General features: G+C 40.8%; 1 protein-coding gene across 1 annotated transcript; it reads right to left on the bottom strand.

Moving 5' to 3' along the window:
• Nucleotides 1-3,099: 3,099 nt before the first annotated feature.
• LOC145029784 (DUF4228 domain protein) lies at nucleotides 3,100-3,738 on the bottom strand. The gene has a single exon (XM_078978247.1). It carries the CDS (start codon nucleotides 3,736-3,738, stop codon nucleotides 3,100-3,102), a length of 639 nt encoding a protein of 212 aa, XP_078834373.1.
• Nucleotides 3,739-15,709: the final 11,971 nt, after the last annotated feature.

Genomic DNA, 15,709 nt, shown 5'->3' with positions numbered 1-15,709 from the left:
GCGGCAACAGCATTAGCGGTGTCAATTTGTTGTAAGTGGAGCGAATAATCCACGGTCAAATTTTTGCGGCATTAGCGGCGACATTTGTTGTTGGTAATAAAGTCGCCGCTATTGGTATGATACGATGCTCAACTTGTCGTTGGATCGAATCCCAGATCAATGGCTGGGATACAACTACGAAGGACGATGCAAATCATGATTTAGTAGCATTACCAGCGACGGTAATACCGGCGACATACGCATTAGTAGCTAGATTTTTCAAGAGTCCCCGGTAATGCCTATGTCACCGATATTAATTGGATTTCTTGTAGTGTTGCGACAAACAGGAAAATCTCATCAGTCTGAAATAAATGGATCATAAGGTGATACTTGATGATGGCCCGGTATTCCGCTGGCGACATTAGGGCTAACCTTACCTTTTAGTTAACTAAGCCCTTGCTTAGGGCCCTCAATTCTAAGGGGCCCCTATTAACCTAATTAAGCAAATCTCGATGTTTTGATTCTTCCTTCTTTATCAGTGCAAGCCACACAAATGAGTGATTGTTCTTCCTTCTCATGCATCTTGATTCACGGCAGAAACTAATCTCGATTGAATATAGATCAATTATTGATGAGTTGATTCTGCAAGCTGTTCATCTTCCTCTGATTCTCCATTGTTGATTGATTGTTCAAAAATCAAAAGTAGGCTGTCAAGAAGACGAGAACTGAAAGTCTGAAAGAATATGTTCTTCTTCTTATTCTCCATTGTTAATGCTTCTTTCTTGATTAGTCTATTAAGCTTATGTTGGATATTTGAAGTAGAAAATTTCGAATTTTAGGTGGAAAATTTCTGGAGAGATGTTCCGCTATTAATGAGTCACTTCTCTCCCGAAGAATTGTACGACACTGATTTTGTGTATAACGTAGGGTTGTGAATCCTATTTCTGGTACAACTACTTCTCTTGGATTGAGTGCGATTATTACTCATTTTGTTGTTCTTCTTTCTATTCAAGCAGATAAATGTTGAAATGAAGTGATTTGATAGGGTTAAACTAGCTTTTTTCTTTGATTAAGAATTAAATTTGTTAAGATAAGGTTCGGATTAAAGCTTCGCTCATTACTTACTAGGTGTTGTGTTAGCCAAATCCCTAAATGACACTAATAAGTTTAAAGTTCAGCATGAGAACTTTAATTTTTGAGTAAATAACACAGACTTGATTATTAACAGCTATGTAGCAGAAGATCAGATTCTGGTGATCGAGCATGGTTATTCTTTTTATTGATCCAGTCACACTCGATATGCATATCCCAGTGTGCTGCTAAAATTTTGTAGTTGATGTTTCATAATTATTGACAATAGAAGCTGAAAACGATGCCTTAAAAGCCTTATCTCATATTATTTATATAGACTTTGGAACTGACATTACCTCATCTGGATTTGTAAAGGACAAACATGTTAATGATGCTTCAGAAGAGGTGTTTTAGAACAGAATGTAATGAGTTCCATAGAGATTATACATAAAGATTTTTAACCTCACTTAACTTTCAATTTTATATCTCAGGTTTCATTTCGGTTGGAGCTCACAACACGAGCATGTCCAGTCAAGGATATGGTAATTGAATCATAAACATCATTCTTTTGTGAAAACATAATGTATTTTACAATGTAAAATATTATGTTTCTGTTCACATGTAATGAAGTGAAATTGAAAACATTCTTAAGAACAAAATTTGAATCTTTTATTGCCTAGGTACTTTAATTGTATCTAATATTCTGATTAAAAGTTAACTAACTCGAAATATATATTTAAAAAATAAACATAAGTTAATGTACATAATCGTTTAATTAGATGTTATAAGTTGGAAGATGCTAAATTTTAGTTTAAGGTAATAATATTTACACTAAATATATTGATTTTGTTTAGGTCCTTGTAGAAGAGTAAAAAAGATTACAAAGTTATGAGTAGTACAAATTTTACTGTAGTATAAGGTGAGTATAAAGGGTCCTAAAATTTTGGTTCGCTTAGAGCACCGAAACCGATATAAATAATAACACATGGATTTTTTAGAAAATCTTAACCAAAGCTAAGACACCAAGATGCTAGCTTTTTTTGGTACCGAACTAGTAAACATTAAGGAGTTCAATGTCAACGATACGGATTATAGACTGAATCGAAGATCTCAAGGATATATTTGACTTGACAATTGACCTGATGAGTCGTCAATGCATTTCTTGCTATCTAAATATCGAGACAACTCAAAATCACGAAGCACATAAGCAACTCCAAAAACAAACCAACTCGACCAATTCCCCTACCATACCAACTCAATGTCGAGAATTTGAAACATTGCATCTATGTGAAAGTGAGTACAACTTGTTGAACTTTTTAATGCATACTGACAAGGAAAACTAACCAGGAATTGGGAATCGTACCTACCAAAAAGTGAAATATTGTCTCTGCATCTATCTTTCCTAGACTATATATAAATTGTTGAGTGAGATGGAAATTTTGAACAGATCTTGATCGATTTTAGAAATGTTTGGCCATATAACCATTTTGTAGTCCATGAGAATAACAAGCTTGAAGGGTTATTCATTACTTTACATATAAACCGTCATTATTAAGTCCAGTTAGCTAGTTAACTTTTAAATGTAGTTATCAAGCAACGCCAGTGAAGGTATATAATTCAATACAATTGGTATTAAACAGAGATATTCAATCTTTGACGTAAAACTATTACAACCTTCACAGGTGATCCCAGAATAAGTTGGGTAGAGCGAATGAAGGTTTAGTTACTATCTAGTTTCATACCTTATTAACAATTAACACATATACTTATAGTTATGTGATCAACATCATTGAAAGAACATATGCTAAGAATAAACAAACATAATTATTGATCTATTTCAATTTTCTTTGTATCCTTAAATTTAGTTCGTTTTTTTTTTCATAGTAATACATTTCTTAATTAATAGATAATGGGTTATTCTTGTACATACATCTTACCATTCAAAATTCGCTACACAAAACTTGTAATATATATCCACATAAGTACAATAAGTAACAAGATAATGTAAATAAATAAAAAAGTGATTAATTAGTTAGTTTATACTAATTACTAGGCACTGTATTCTTTCTCCTTCGGTTCCAACCCTATCAATCTATAAGGAGAATACCTAATCCTATTATGCTCTGAAATAGTCTCAAGCTTAGGTGACCACGTTTGATCCTTGGACCCAACCAACTGTTCGTATTGCTTCTTTAACTCGGGTGTACTACACAAGAACCCATTTACTGCGCTCCCACTTTCATTCTCACTTTCTTGACCATCACCACCACCACTTCTGGTAAGAATTCTTGTCATAAACCCAGGTGATACTTTGATCAACACCCTTCCATTCGATCCCTTTATGTACTCGAAAGGACACTCTTTGAAATTGATTGGGGTGCGATTAGGCGTTGATGAAAGCAAGGCTGATATTGAAGAAGCTGAGAGGGTCTTTGAAGAAAAGATGTCGAGAGGGAGAACAAAGTAGGTCTGACCAGGATTAAGCTGATCATCAATGGATAACGCTGGCACTGGGTGACCGATGAAGAAGCAGTCTGCATCACAAACCATGCTATCTGGAATATCGAACATGAGCTCTCCCGCTAACCATCGTTTTCCTGTTAGCGTTCTTGTGTTCCCTTCCCAGTAAATTACCTTCACAGATGATCCTTCACTTGTTAGGTAGCAACAAGCGATTGCATTGCCCATGGCTACAGAAAGAGAGAAAGATAATGAATGTAGAAATGAGGAAGATGAAGGTGTCGTTGTTAATTATATAATGAGAGAGGATGGTTGACCTTTTTGATGAGGTCTTTCATTGGTCGGTGGTCAGCAAAAGACAGCCTTGAACATGGTAAAGAAGCGTATAATATGTGTTTTCCTTGTTAATTGATGCAAATTTCCAGTAAGCAAACCCTACGAAAGTCGCCGCTGTAACGTTGACCCTGTCATAAATTAAATCATTTAAAAACAGTTAAGCTACTAATTAATGAGGCGCAATCTATTCGCATATTTTGGAAAGGTTTAATTGCTATAAATATATTTAAATTATAAGTCGAACTTCTGATGAGCCATCTTGGATACGCCCATGTGTATATACTTGTTCAATTCATGGCTACAAGATGTACGAGATAAAAATTAATACTGTTATTTCAGTCTGTTTGATTACCTGGTAGGTATATATTCGTAGAGTCTTCTAGCCCGGGTAGGTGTACAAGCAACTACTTTGTTTCAAAGTTGATTTTTCTTAACAGATTATATACACTATAAAAGCTTAAAAACCTGAGTTGCAGTATACTTTTTTCTCTTTCATTTTTTGGCGCTCAACATTCTTCATTTCATATTTTGCCACTCAATTCCACAGACCGCCATACAATTCCTCATTTTTATCTTCTCTTCCTCACACTCATCTGCCGCATTTCTCCTCCAATACGGTTCCTTTCGGTTTTATTTAACTGTTTCCCCTTTCTTCTTTACTCTTCTTTCGTGTTTGCTTCTTTGTGTTTCTCTCTGTTTATTTTCTAGGTATGTTGTGTACTGCTTCTTAATTTACCGTTGTTACAATCTGATGTTGGGAATCATACGTCTCTGTTTCCGACTACATCACCACCATACGACATCTTTGTTATTATCCCCATCTTCACCTAATTTCTTCACACTTCTGGCTCACAACTATTTACTGTTGAAACATTCCATTGAAGAACACCACCAAACTCCTTCGATGGACCGACTTTTATTGCTGGGCGACACCGGTTGCTGCTCCATCTCTTCCTCTATGCTTAAACAGTAGGTTTTACGTTCGTACCTTCACCCTTGCTTTTGCGTATCGTCTGGGTTTGATTGTTTTCCTTAATTGCGCCATTTATGTGATGATAGAATTTTGTGTTTCTTCAGAAGCAATTGGAGCTGATGGTAAGGACTGTGAAGAATCATCATCACGAAGAAGAAGATGATGACCAATATTTCATTCGGAGAACGACTGATGGCTCCTCACAGAAAGGTTTTGGTGTCATCTCTTCTCTCTTGCTTCCATTCTCGATCTAATCTTATGAGTAATCCGCTTTGAGATTTGTTTGATTAATTTCAGAAATCGATTGATTTTGTAGGCTTTACCTTTTTTTTTTTTTTTTTTTAGTTTCATCAACACCTCATCGGGTGGAATTTGCCATCTGCTCCACATATTGCTGCAAAGAGTAATCATCTTTTTTACTTTTTATGCGGACTCAACTATGATGTTTTGCTTATATCAAATTGTATTTTTAGTTAATTTGAGTTTGATTGATTTATACATGCGGTGGTGGTGAAGATGAAGGTTTGAGTGGTAGGAAATTAAGCTGATACTTTTGGTAAGCTGTGTTCCAAGTAGTTAAAGACTTTATGAAGATGTAAAGTCATTTTTAGCTATAGTTGAGTTGTTGTTTGTGTGCATGTAGACAGTTGGAAGGGGAAATCAACCTATTAAATTCCTTATGTTTTCATTTACGGTAAGGTATATTTTCCAGAGCTAAGGTTCTGAATTGTGATACAATATTACAATACTAAGTGGTAACACAGTTGAGTTTCTTTGGTACTTTGTGAAACTTTTCTTGGTACTATCTATAGCACCTGGTTCCTGGTATATATTCTTGATTATTAACTCTCCTTATGTATTGCATTTTAACCTTGGACTCGGCGAGCTGAAGGACTCACTCGTCAAGTAGAAGCAGGTCTGGACTTGGGTTCAACTCTAGCTACTCGGCGAGTAGGGTCGTGGGACTCGGCAAGTAGACCCTGTATCGACTAAAACCTTAACCCGGGTGTTTGCACCCTATTTAAACGATCTAACCCAGCCTCCACAACCCCTAGCACTCCCAGAGATTTGTAGAACGAAACCCTAGCCCCCTTTGTGTCCTTGTGGGTGATTTTTAGCATTTTGAGGGTGGTTTTGAGCTTGGGAGAAGAAGGAGAAGGTTGAAGAGTGCAAGAAGGGAAGAAGATCTGGAATATACTCTGTGAAGGGCTTCTATTCAGATAGAAAAGTTCCTACCTTGACCTTTAGTTCATTGAACCCCCTTTCTTGTCCCTAAAAAGATGTTTTAAGCCCTAAGAACCTAAATCTCTATGTGTTTATGGTTAATGTTCTGCAAGGACTTCGGATTTGGACCTTTAAGACATCCTAGTAGCATAAAGTCTTTGTGGTTGAGGTGATTCAGGTCCCTATTGAGTGTAGGACCTCTCAAAGAGCTTGGAATTACATGATTGAGCTCATTGGGCCATGCATGCATGTAAAGTTTGCAACTTTACGTGGTAAACAGGCCCTAGGACCATAGATCTGTGGTTTTGAAGCATTGCATGTCTCAGATCTGGCTTATTTGGGAAATGGGTCGAGGAACTCGGCGAGTCCCAAGTTGGTACTCGGTGAGTTCTATGAAGATGGTGTTAGACTCGGCGAGTTGGATGAACAACTCAATGAGTCCTATGAAGATTGTCTGGAGCTCACCGAGTTGTTCTTCAAACTCGGCGAGTCGGTACTCAAGTCGGCCCCATAGTCTCGAGTGGTGAGTCAAGGGTAACTCAGTGAGTGGGGGGAGGGACTTGGCGAGTGGGACCGGATTAGTAAGGGAAGTACTCGGCGAGTTGCTCGTGGACTCGGCGAGTCCAGTCAACTGGAAGTTGACTTTGACTTGGATTTCAACCTGGTCGAGGGTAAAAGGGTCATTTTACCCTAAGAACATCTAGCAGTGTTTGACTGATCGTTTTGTGGGATTTATAACCGGAGGACATCCGGAGCAGCAGCAGCAGTAGACAGTCAGTTTCCGATCAGTTCAGCAGCTACTTTGAGGTGAGTTACCTTCCGGTAGCGGTGGGTCTAAGGCCACAATGCCGGCTCACCAGTAGGAGATGTATGATAGATGATTGTCTTTGTGATATCATCTAGGTTTGCTACTACCTGATATGTTATATGCTAGCATCATATGTTATATGTGATAGTAGTAGGGTTCGGTTGTTAGGACCGAAGGGTAGTCAGACACCCCAGATACGTCTGAAAGTATGTGATTATATGTTTGCATGCTGGCTTGTTATGATATATGTGATAGAGGTAGTAGGAGGGGACCAATCGCCGAGTTCGGTTGCTAGGACCGAAGGGTAGTTCAGGCACCCCAGATATGTCTGATAATATGTTATGTTATTATATATGTGATAGTAGCAGTAGGGGGTGAAATAGTCCCCGGGGTTCGGTCGTCAGGAGCGAAGGTTAGTCAGCACCCCAGAATGGCTTGACATGGGTAGTCAGCACCCCAGAATGGCTTGACATGGGTAGTCGGCACCCCAGAATGGCCGTACCGGGTAGGTCGGGCACCCCAGCATTGCCTGGCAATATGTATGATATGTGATTGTATGGTATGCGGTATGATGGGGGAACTCACTAAGCTTCGTGCTTACAGTTTTTAGTTTTGGTTTCAGGTACCTCTTCTTCGAAGGGGAAGGAGCTCGCACGGTAGCCGCACATCACACACACGCTTTGTATTCCGCACTATGAGATCTTCCTGTGGATTTGTACACTGACTTTATTATGTTTTTATAACTGGTTTCCAGACACGTACATCTTTTATGAAATGTTATGATTGGTGGATGTTTTATCTTAATGTTTTGCTAAGTATGTGTATTTAAAATGAAATTTTTGGCTCGTATTTTTGGGGTGTTACAAGTTGGTATCAGAGCCCTGGTTTGAGGGATTCGGACACACTTTCGGGGGAGTTTGAACTCAAATCGAGGGGATTAAAGGATTTTGGAAAGAGAAAATGTTTTCTAAAAGGCTAAGTAAAGGGGTTTTAAGAAAGAACAAAGTGTGTGATGTGCGCGACCAGCCGAGCTCAAGTAAGTATTCCCCAATGTACCCATACAAGTTTATTTATGTTTATCAGTTTCTGTAGTACAACATGCTAGAATATGACTAAGGATCTAGGAGTGATGCCTTATGTGCCTGCTTTATGTGCTTCAGTATATGAAAGAGTTGCATGCTAGAGTTGAGTAGATAGCAGTAGGGTAGCATGTTTAGGTTATTCCTGATAGTACGAGTTTAGCATTGTATGCTAGTTCAGTTCTATCTACGAGGATAGAGTTTCTTGAGATTGTTTTCCTTATGTCCAAATGTTGTTTGCTTTGTGCTATGTGGGCTTTGAAGTGATGGGAGTTAATTGTTAGGTGAATACGTTAAAGTCACATTTGATCAGGGTTGAATAATCTCTAAGTGTTGGATTTGACTCTATTGCGTAGCTCTTTTTTGAGTCCTAACCATTGTAGAGATGAGTCCCTTACTCGAAGGATTATCCAAGCCTCATCACATGTGATTATATTCAGGCAAGGTTGTAAAAATCGCTCGGCGGTAGCTCGGCGGTCGACTGGGGTCAAGCGATTAATCGGTTTGGCGGAGATTAATCGGAGGATTAATCGGAGACCATAAATTACTAATAAAATTATTTTAAAACTTAATATATCCTAAGAAAAAATAATATTTGAAAATTTAAAATTTTTAAATTTTGAATTTTTGAAATATTTGGTATAATATTTGAAAATTTTAATATTTAAAAATTTAAAATTTTGAAGTTTTGAAAATTTTGGTATAATATTTGAAAATTTGAAAATTTGAATTTTTTAAAATCTTCCCGCCAAGGACCGCCGAGGACCGCCTAGCCCGAGTTTGACCGATATTGACCAATTTCCGCCTAGACCCTTAATCGTAATCAGTTGCAGACCGCCTAGCGCCTAGGTGCCGCCTAGGCGGCCGCCTAGACCGATTTTTACAACACTGTATTCAGGTAATAATTAATTGGCATCACCAAGAGGCCTTCAGCAGCTGAGGACTGGGTTGGGTGGAGTCGGAGGTTTCCTAGGGAAAGCCTAGGATAAGAATAGTAGTGATCAGCGGTAGCGGAAGGGACCTGGTTGAGTCAAGGCTATCTTTGGGGAAGGTACAGATGTAGTATGGGCCCGTACTACTGAAAGCAGAGGATCCGTACCCGAACTGAGGAAGGCTAAGATAAGACCATGGAACCTGTAGTGGGTGTGATTTCTTCAGGGGTATCAGTATCACTAACAATTGTTATTTCTTTTGCATTTCAGAATGGTGGTACTACGCCCGAGGCCAGTAGTTGGCAGTTCAGGAGAGGGATCGATTTCGGGATCAGGTTCCGAGCCAGTAGATGAGAGACTGAGCGAGTTCATCGCGTCTGAGATCACCAGAGGTATCCTTGAGTCGACCCCCATTATCTTTGGTTCGATCAAGGAGGGGATATTGGAGATGATGGAGGATCGCCTCCAGGCATTCAGGAGTGACATGGCATCTGGCCAGTCGGGATTTCGCACGCTGTCCTTCAAGGACTTTCGCGGTAGTGGTGCGCCAGATTTTCATGGGGCGAAGGACCCCATAGCTGCCAGGCGATGGATTGCCGACATTGAGTCTGCAGAGATGATTAGCTTTTGCTCTGAGGGGTCGAAGGTGAGGTTTGCGGCAGGGTGTTTGCGTGATCGAGCTAGGGATTGGTGGGAGTCCGTGAGTGACTCGTTGGGAGCCTCAGCTGTCGAGGCTATGTCATGGTCAGACTTTGCGACCAGGTTGAGGGCGGAGTTCGCGCCGGCTGTCGAGCTTCAGCAGCTGGCCAGAGAGTTTTTGGACATGAGACAGACGACGGATACTGTGGCAGAGATCACCTCCAAGTTCCGGGAGAGGGCATTGTTAGTGCCCCAGTATGCGGGTGATGAGGATATGAGGAGGACCCGCTACCATGACATGCTCCGAGCTGATATTTATGAGCATGTCAGTTTTTTATCTTTGCCTACCTTGGACTCTATGATTGCCTGGGCGAGGGAGAGATAGAGAGATAGATCTGGAGCACGTCCGGAAGAGGAAGACTGAGGAGGGACAGACAGGAGGGTCTTCGGGGAAGAAGCCCAAGGGATCAAATGGTAGGCCGAAAGGCCAGATAGGACCGAGCCGCTGCAGGAAATGCGACAGGCCTCATGAGGGGGCATGTAGATTGGGATCGTCAAGCTGCTATAAGTGCGGCAAGCCTGGGCACTTTAGCAAAGATTGCACTGCCCCTGCTCCTGTGATACAGACGTCTGAGTTAATGTGTTTCCACTACAACCAGAGGGGCCACAAGAAGGCCAATTGCCCCCAGTTGACATCATCAGTGCCGGTTAAGGTGCCAGCTCCAGCTACCCTGCGGATTACAGATGGGCGTTAGGGCAAGGCGGAGGCTCCAGTGGTGAGAAGTCGGGCGTTTCAGCTGACCGCAGAAGAGGCACGCGCCGCACCCAATGTGGTGACGGGTATGATTCTTTCCCTCTACTTTATTTTATGATGTTATGTTATTAATATGTGCTCTGTGTATATGCATTAGGATCGTTCCATGTGAACAGTATTCCAGTTCAGGTGTTGTTCGACTCGGGTGCCACCTGGTTATTTGTTTCCCTTGCACTTAGCAATAGGTTTACTGAGTCCTCGGGCATGTTGGATTGCCCTTTAGAGGTAGAGATTGCCGATCGGTGCGAGCATCAATAGTGTTCAGGGATTGTGTTTTGAGGTTATTTGAGGAGCGTTATTTGGTGGATTTGGTTCCCATACCGTTGCGGGGGAACAAGGTGATTATAGGCATGGATTGGTTGAGCCCTAATGGGGCGGTGATAGATTGCGCACATCAGCTAGTGCGGCTCAGGACCCCAAGTGGGGGAGAGTTGGTGATCCACGGCGAGAGGCCACAGCATGGACCTATAGTATGTTCAGCAGAGAGAGCTAGGCGCTACCTTCAGCAAGGATACGTGGGGTACGTCGCGTACGTTATGGATACACGGGACTCGGGTAAGGAGACAGTGAGCGAGGTTCCAGTGGTGCGAGACTACGCTAATGTGTTCCTGGAGGAGCTTCCTGGAGTACCTCCAGAGCGTTAGGTAGAGTTCAGGATCAACGTAGTTCCTGGTGCGGCTCCGATAGCCAAGGCACCCTATTGGTTGGCTCCTCCCGAGATGCAGGAGTTGTCTACGCAGCTGCAGGAGCTGCTAGACAAGGGATTTATTCGTCCGAGCAGTTCACCCTGGGGAGCCCCGATCCTGCTTGTGAAGAAGAAGGATGGGTCGCACCGGATGTGTATAGATTACCGAGAGCTGAATAGCGTGACGATGAAGAACCGTTACCCACTCCCGACGATTGATGACCTCTTTGATCAGTTACAGAGAGCATCTTGGTTCTCCAAGATCGATTTGTGTTCAGGTTATCATCAGATGAGGGTCAGAGAGGAGGATGCATAGAAGACCGCGTTTCGGATGCGCTATGGTCATTATGAGTTCGTGGTGATGCCGTTTGGGCTCACCAATGCTCCTACCGCGTTCATGGACCTCATGAACCGCGTATGCAGACCGATGTTGGATCGGTCTGTGATAGTTTTCATTGACGACATCTTGGTTTATTCCAAGACATAGGGGGAGCATGAGGAGCATCTGAGAGAGGTATTGGTGTCACACCCCACTAAAGCGGAAACGCAAGGTATGACAGCGATAACGGTTTCAATGCAAAAGATAAAGATACATCACCATAGCAGTATTTAAAAGTTTACAACCCATAGCTTTAAAAGAAACAAAATACAAGTTTTTCAAAATAACATTGTTCAAAATATAGCTTCATAATAGCTTCAACACGATGCAGCATGCTCTATGATGATGAATCTTTACATCCACTTACTAATTACTTCCTGAAAAAGCATGTAAAACGAGTGTCAACTATGAAAATAGTTGGTGAGTATCACAAGTTTATAAAAATCGAGCGTACAATAAGGCTTTTCGTAAATACAAGTACATTGCTTCAATGATAAACAAGTTGATTGCTATTAATGAATACAAGTTGGTTTATTCCAAGACATAGGGGGAGCATGAGGAGCATCTGAGAGAGGTATTGGTGTCACACCCCGCTAAAGCGGAAACGCAAGGTATGACAGCGAAGTTTATAGAGTTTTATAATATTTCTAGTTCATTGGTATAATCCATAATTTGATTAATAAAATTTGATATTAGGAAGTTTATAGCCAAATTTTATAAAGTTTTTAAGCTTTATAATTTATAACTTTGGATTTTTGGCTCTTTAGGGTTTTTGGAATATTGTTTGATATTCAACAACATGTTGAAGTATAATTAGAATGTTTTAATTTATTTTTAGAGTTTTATACCCTATTTCAATTATAACAAAGCTTGAAGCTTTATTCTAATTATAGTATTGGCATTTCCTATTGTAGCTAAGCAACTTACTAGAATTGTGAGTATCAAGTATATTAGTCCTGGACCTTAGTTGGATCCTAGTTTATGCAAGATTTTTGACCTAATTTATACTACTAGGTCATGGCATGTTGTGCATGAATGGTTATTATAAAGATGCATGAGTCCAAGAATGACCTGAATTGGCAGTTGTCACAGTATCCCCCACTTAAAAAGAATTTCGTCCCGAAATTCATTCTATGTCATCGCTTGTCATCGCAAGGGAAAAGTTGCGGATACTTTTCCTTTATGAAGTCCTCGCGCTCCCAGGTGTACACCGGCCCACGTTTTGAGTTCCATCGAACTTTCACAATCGGGATCTTACTCCGCTTAAGTTGTTTTACCTCCCTGTCAAGGATTTCTATCGATTCCTCAACGAAGCTCAGCTTATCATTGATCTTAATTTCCTCCATGGGTACTATCAATGTTTCGTCGGCTAGACATTTCTTAAGGTTGGAGACGTGGAATGTGTCGTGAATGGCGCTTAACTCTTGGGGCAATTGGAGTTTATACGCTACTGGACCAATCCTTTCAAGGATTTCAAAGGGTCCAACATATCTCGGGCTTAGTTTTCCTTTCTTACCAAAACGCACAAGCCCTTTCCAAGGCGACACTTTTAAAAGTACCTTGTCTCCTACTTGGAATTTTAATGGTTTTCGACGATTATCTGCATAACTTTTCTGACAATCTCTAGCAGCTTTAAGCTTATCCTTGATGATAGCAATCTTGTCGGATGTTTCCTGGATAAGTTCGACTCTAGTCAACTGTCTGTCTCCGATTTCTATCCAGCATAAGGGCGAACGACACTTGCGTCCATACAATGCTTCATATGGAGCACATTGGATACTCGTGTGGTAACTGTTATTGTAGGAAAACTCAATTAGGGGTAAATGAGTATCCCAATTTCCTTTGAACTCAATGACACACGCTCGTAGCATGTCTTCCAATGTTTGTATTGTTGTCTCTGTTTGCCCATCTGTCTGAGGGTGGTAAGCTGTGCTCAAATCTATCTTGGTTCCTAGTGCCCTCTGTAACATCCAACAAAATCGAGATGTAAAACGACTATCTCTATCAGAAATGATAGATAAGGGTACACCATGCAGAGAAACAATTTTGTCGATGTAGATTTGGGCCAATTTTTCCATCTTGAAATCTTCTCGAATGGGGAGAAAGTGTGCAGATTTCGTCAGTCGATCCACTATGACCCAAATTGAGTCATGACCTTTAGCAGTTCTAGGAAGTTTGGTAACAAAGTCCATAGATATTTGCTCCCATTTCCATTGGGGAATTTCAGGTTGTTGCAACAACCCGGATGGTTTCTGATGTTCAGCTTTGACTATTGAGCATGTCAAACACTTCCCAACGTACAAGGCAATATCCTTTTTCATTCCAGGCCACCAATAGTACTCTTTAAGATCCTTGTACATCTTATCTGCTCCAGGGTGGATGGAGTATTTAGATCGATGGGACTCCTCTAGTACCATGTCTCTCAGGTTGTTAACCCTTGGAATCCATACCCTGTCTTTAAAATAACGAACTCCATCAGGTTTGGTTTCAAATCTTTCTTCCAAACCATGTAAAGTTTCGCCTGGAAGATTTTCCTTGCATAACGCTTTCTCCTGGGCATTAATGATTTGAGATTTCAAGCTTGTCTGAATTACCATTCCCAAAGCTCTCACATGGGAAGGTTTCACTCTTTCTTTCCTACTAAGAGCGTCGGCTACTACGTTAGCCTTCCCTGGGTGATATCGTATCTCACAATCATAATCACTAAACAACTCTACCCATCTTCTCTGCCGCATGTTTAACATTTTCTGATCCAGGATATGCTGAAGGCTTTTGTGATCGGTATAAATGGTGCACTTGGTTCCGTACAAATAATGCCTCCATATCTTAAGGGCGAAAACGATTGCTCCTAGTTCTAGATCATGGGTGGTATAATTCTTCTCGTGCGGTTTGAGTTGTCTGGAAGCATATGCAATGACCTTATCTTTTTGCATTAGCACACATCCTAATCCTTGATGAGACGCATCACAATACACCACAAAGTTCTCTAATCCTTCTGGTAAAGCCAGAATTGGTGCATTGCACAGCTTGTTTTTCAGGATTTGAAACGCCTCTTCGTGTTTCTCTTCCCAGAGAAATTTTCTATCCTTTTGGGTCAAAGATGTTAATGGTTGAGCAATCCTAGAGAAATTCTCAATAAAGCGTCTGTAGTACCCAGCTAATCCTAGGAATTGTTGTATTTCTGTCGGGGTTTTGGGGGCCTCCCATTTCTTGATTGCCTCTATCTTAGCTGGATCTACATGGATTCCTCTTTCACCGATCACATGACCAAGAAAATGTACTTCCCGAATCCAAAATTCACACTTAGTGAACTTGGCATACAATTTCTGTTCCTTCAACAGCTCCAACACTAGCTTTAGATGTCTATTGTGATCTTCTTTGGTCCGTGAGTAAACAAGTATGTCATCGATAAATACAATTACAAACCTTTCTAGGTATGGTCTACAGACCCTACTCATCAAATCCATGAATACAGCGGGTGCGTTCGTTAGTCCAAAAGGCATGACTAAGAACTCATAATGTCCATAACGGGTTCTAAATGCTGTTTTGTGAATGTCCTCTTCGTGAATTCTTAGCTGATGATACCCTGACCGAAGGTCGATTTTTGAGAAGTAGGAAGCGCCCTGCAACTGATCGAACAAGTCATCTATTCTAGGGAGGGGATATCGATTCTTGATTGTCAACTTGTTCAATTCTCTGTAATCAATGCACATTCGGAACAAACCATCTTTCTTTTTGACGAATAACACTGGGGCTCCCCAAGGTGAAGAACTTGGTCGAATAAACCCTTTGTCTAGAAGTTCTTGAAGTTGTTCGGATAGTTCTTGCATCTCGGATGGTGCAAGGCGATATGGTGCTTTTGCTACCGGTGCCGCTCCGGGAATTAAGTCTATCCGAAATTCGACCTGTCTAAAGGGTGGTAGACCGGGCAATTCCTCCGGAAATACTTCGGGATAGTTTTGAACCACTGGAATCTCCTTGAGTTGCTTACCTTCAGGTTCTCTTTCTAGCACATGGTCCATGAATGCAATACAATTCTTCTTCAGGTACTTGTGAACCTTCACGCTTGATACTATGTTTAAACTTCTTCCTGGCTTCTCACCGTGTATGATAAGGGTTTCTCCATTAGGGAGAGGCACTCTGATGACTTTCTCATAACAACCAATGTCCGCTCTATTTTTGGATAACCAATCCATTCCCACTATCACATCAAAACTACCTAGCTCTATGGGAATTAGGTCAATGCTAAAGAGTTTATCAGCTAAATTCAGAGTACAACCAGGAATTATATCACTAGCCCTAATTTCATATCCATCAGCAAGTTTAATAG

The sequence above is a fragment of the Lactuca saligna genome, chromosome 2 (genome assembly GCF_052625555.1).
Source record: "Lactuca saligna cultivar CGN05327 chromosome 2, ASM5262555v1, whole genome shotgun sequence".
In the NCBI taxonomy this organism is placed as follows: domain Eukaryota; kingdom Viridiplantae; phylum Streptophyta; class Magnoliopsida; order Asterales; family Asteraceae; genus Lactuca; species Lactuca saligna.
The sequence above is the reverse complement of the archived record's forward strand: the minus strand, read 5'-3'. Positions and strand labels throughout refer to the sequence as shown.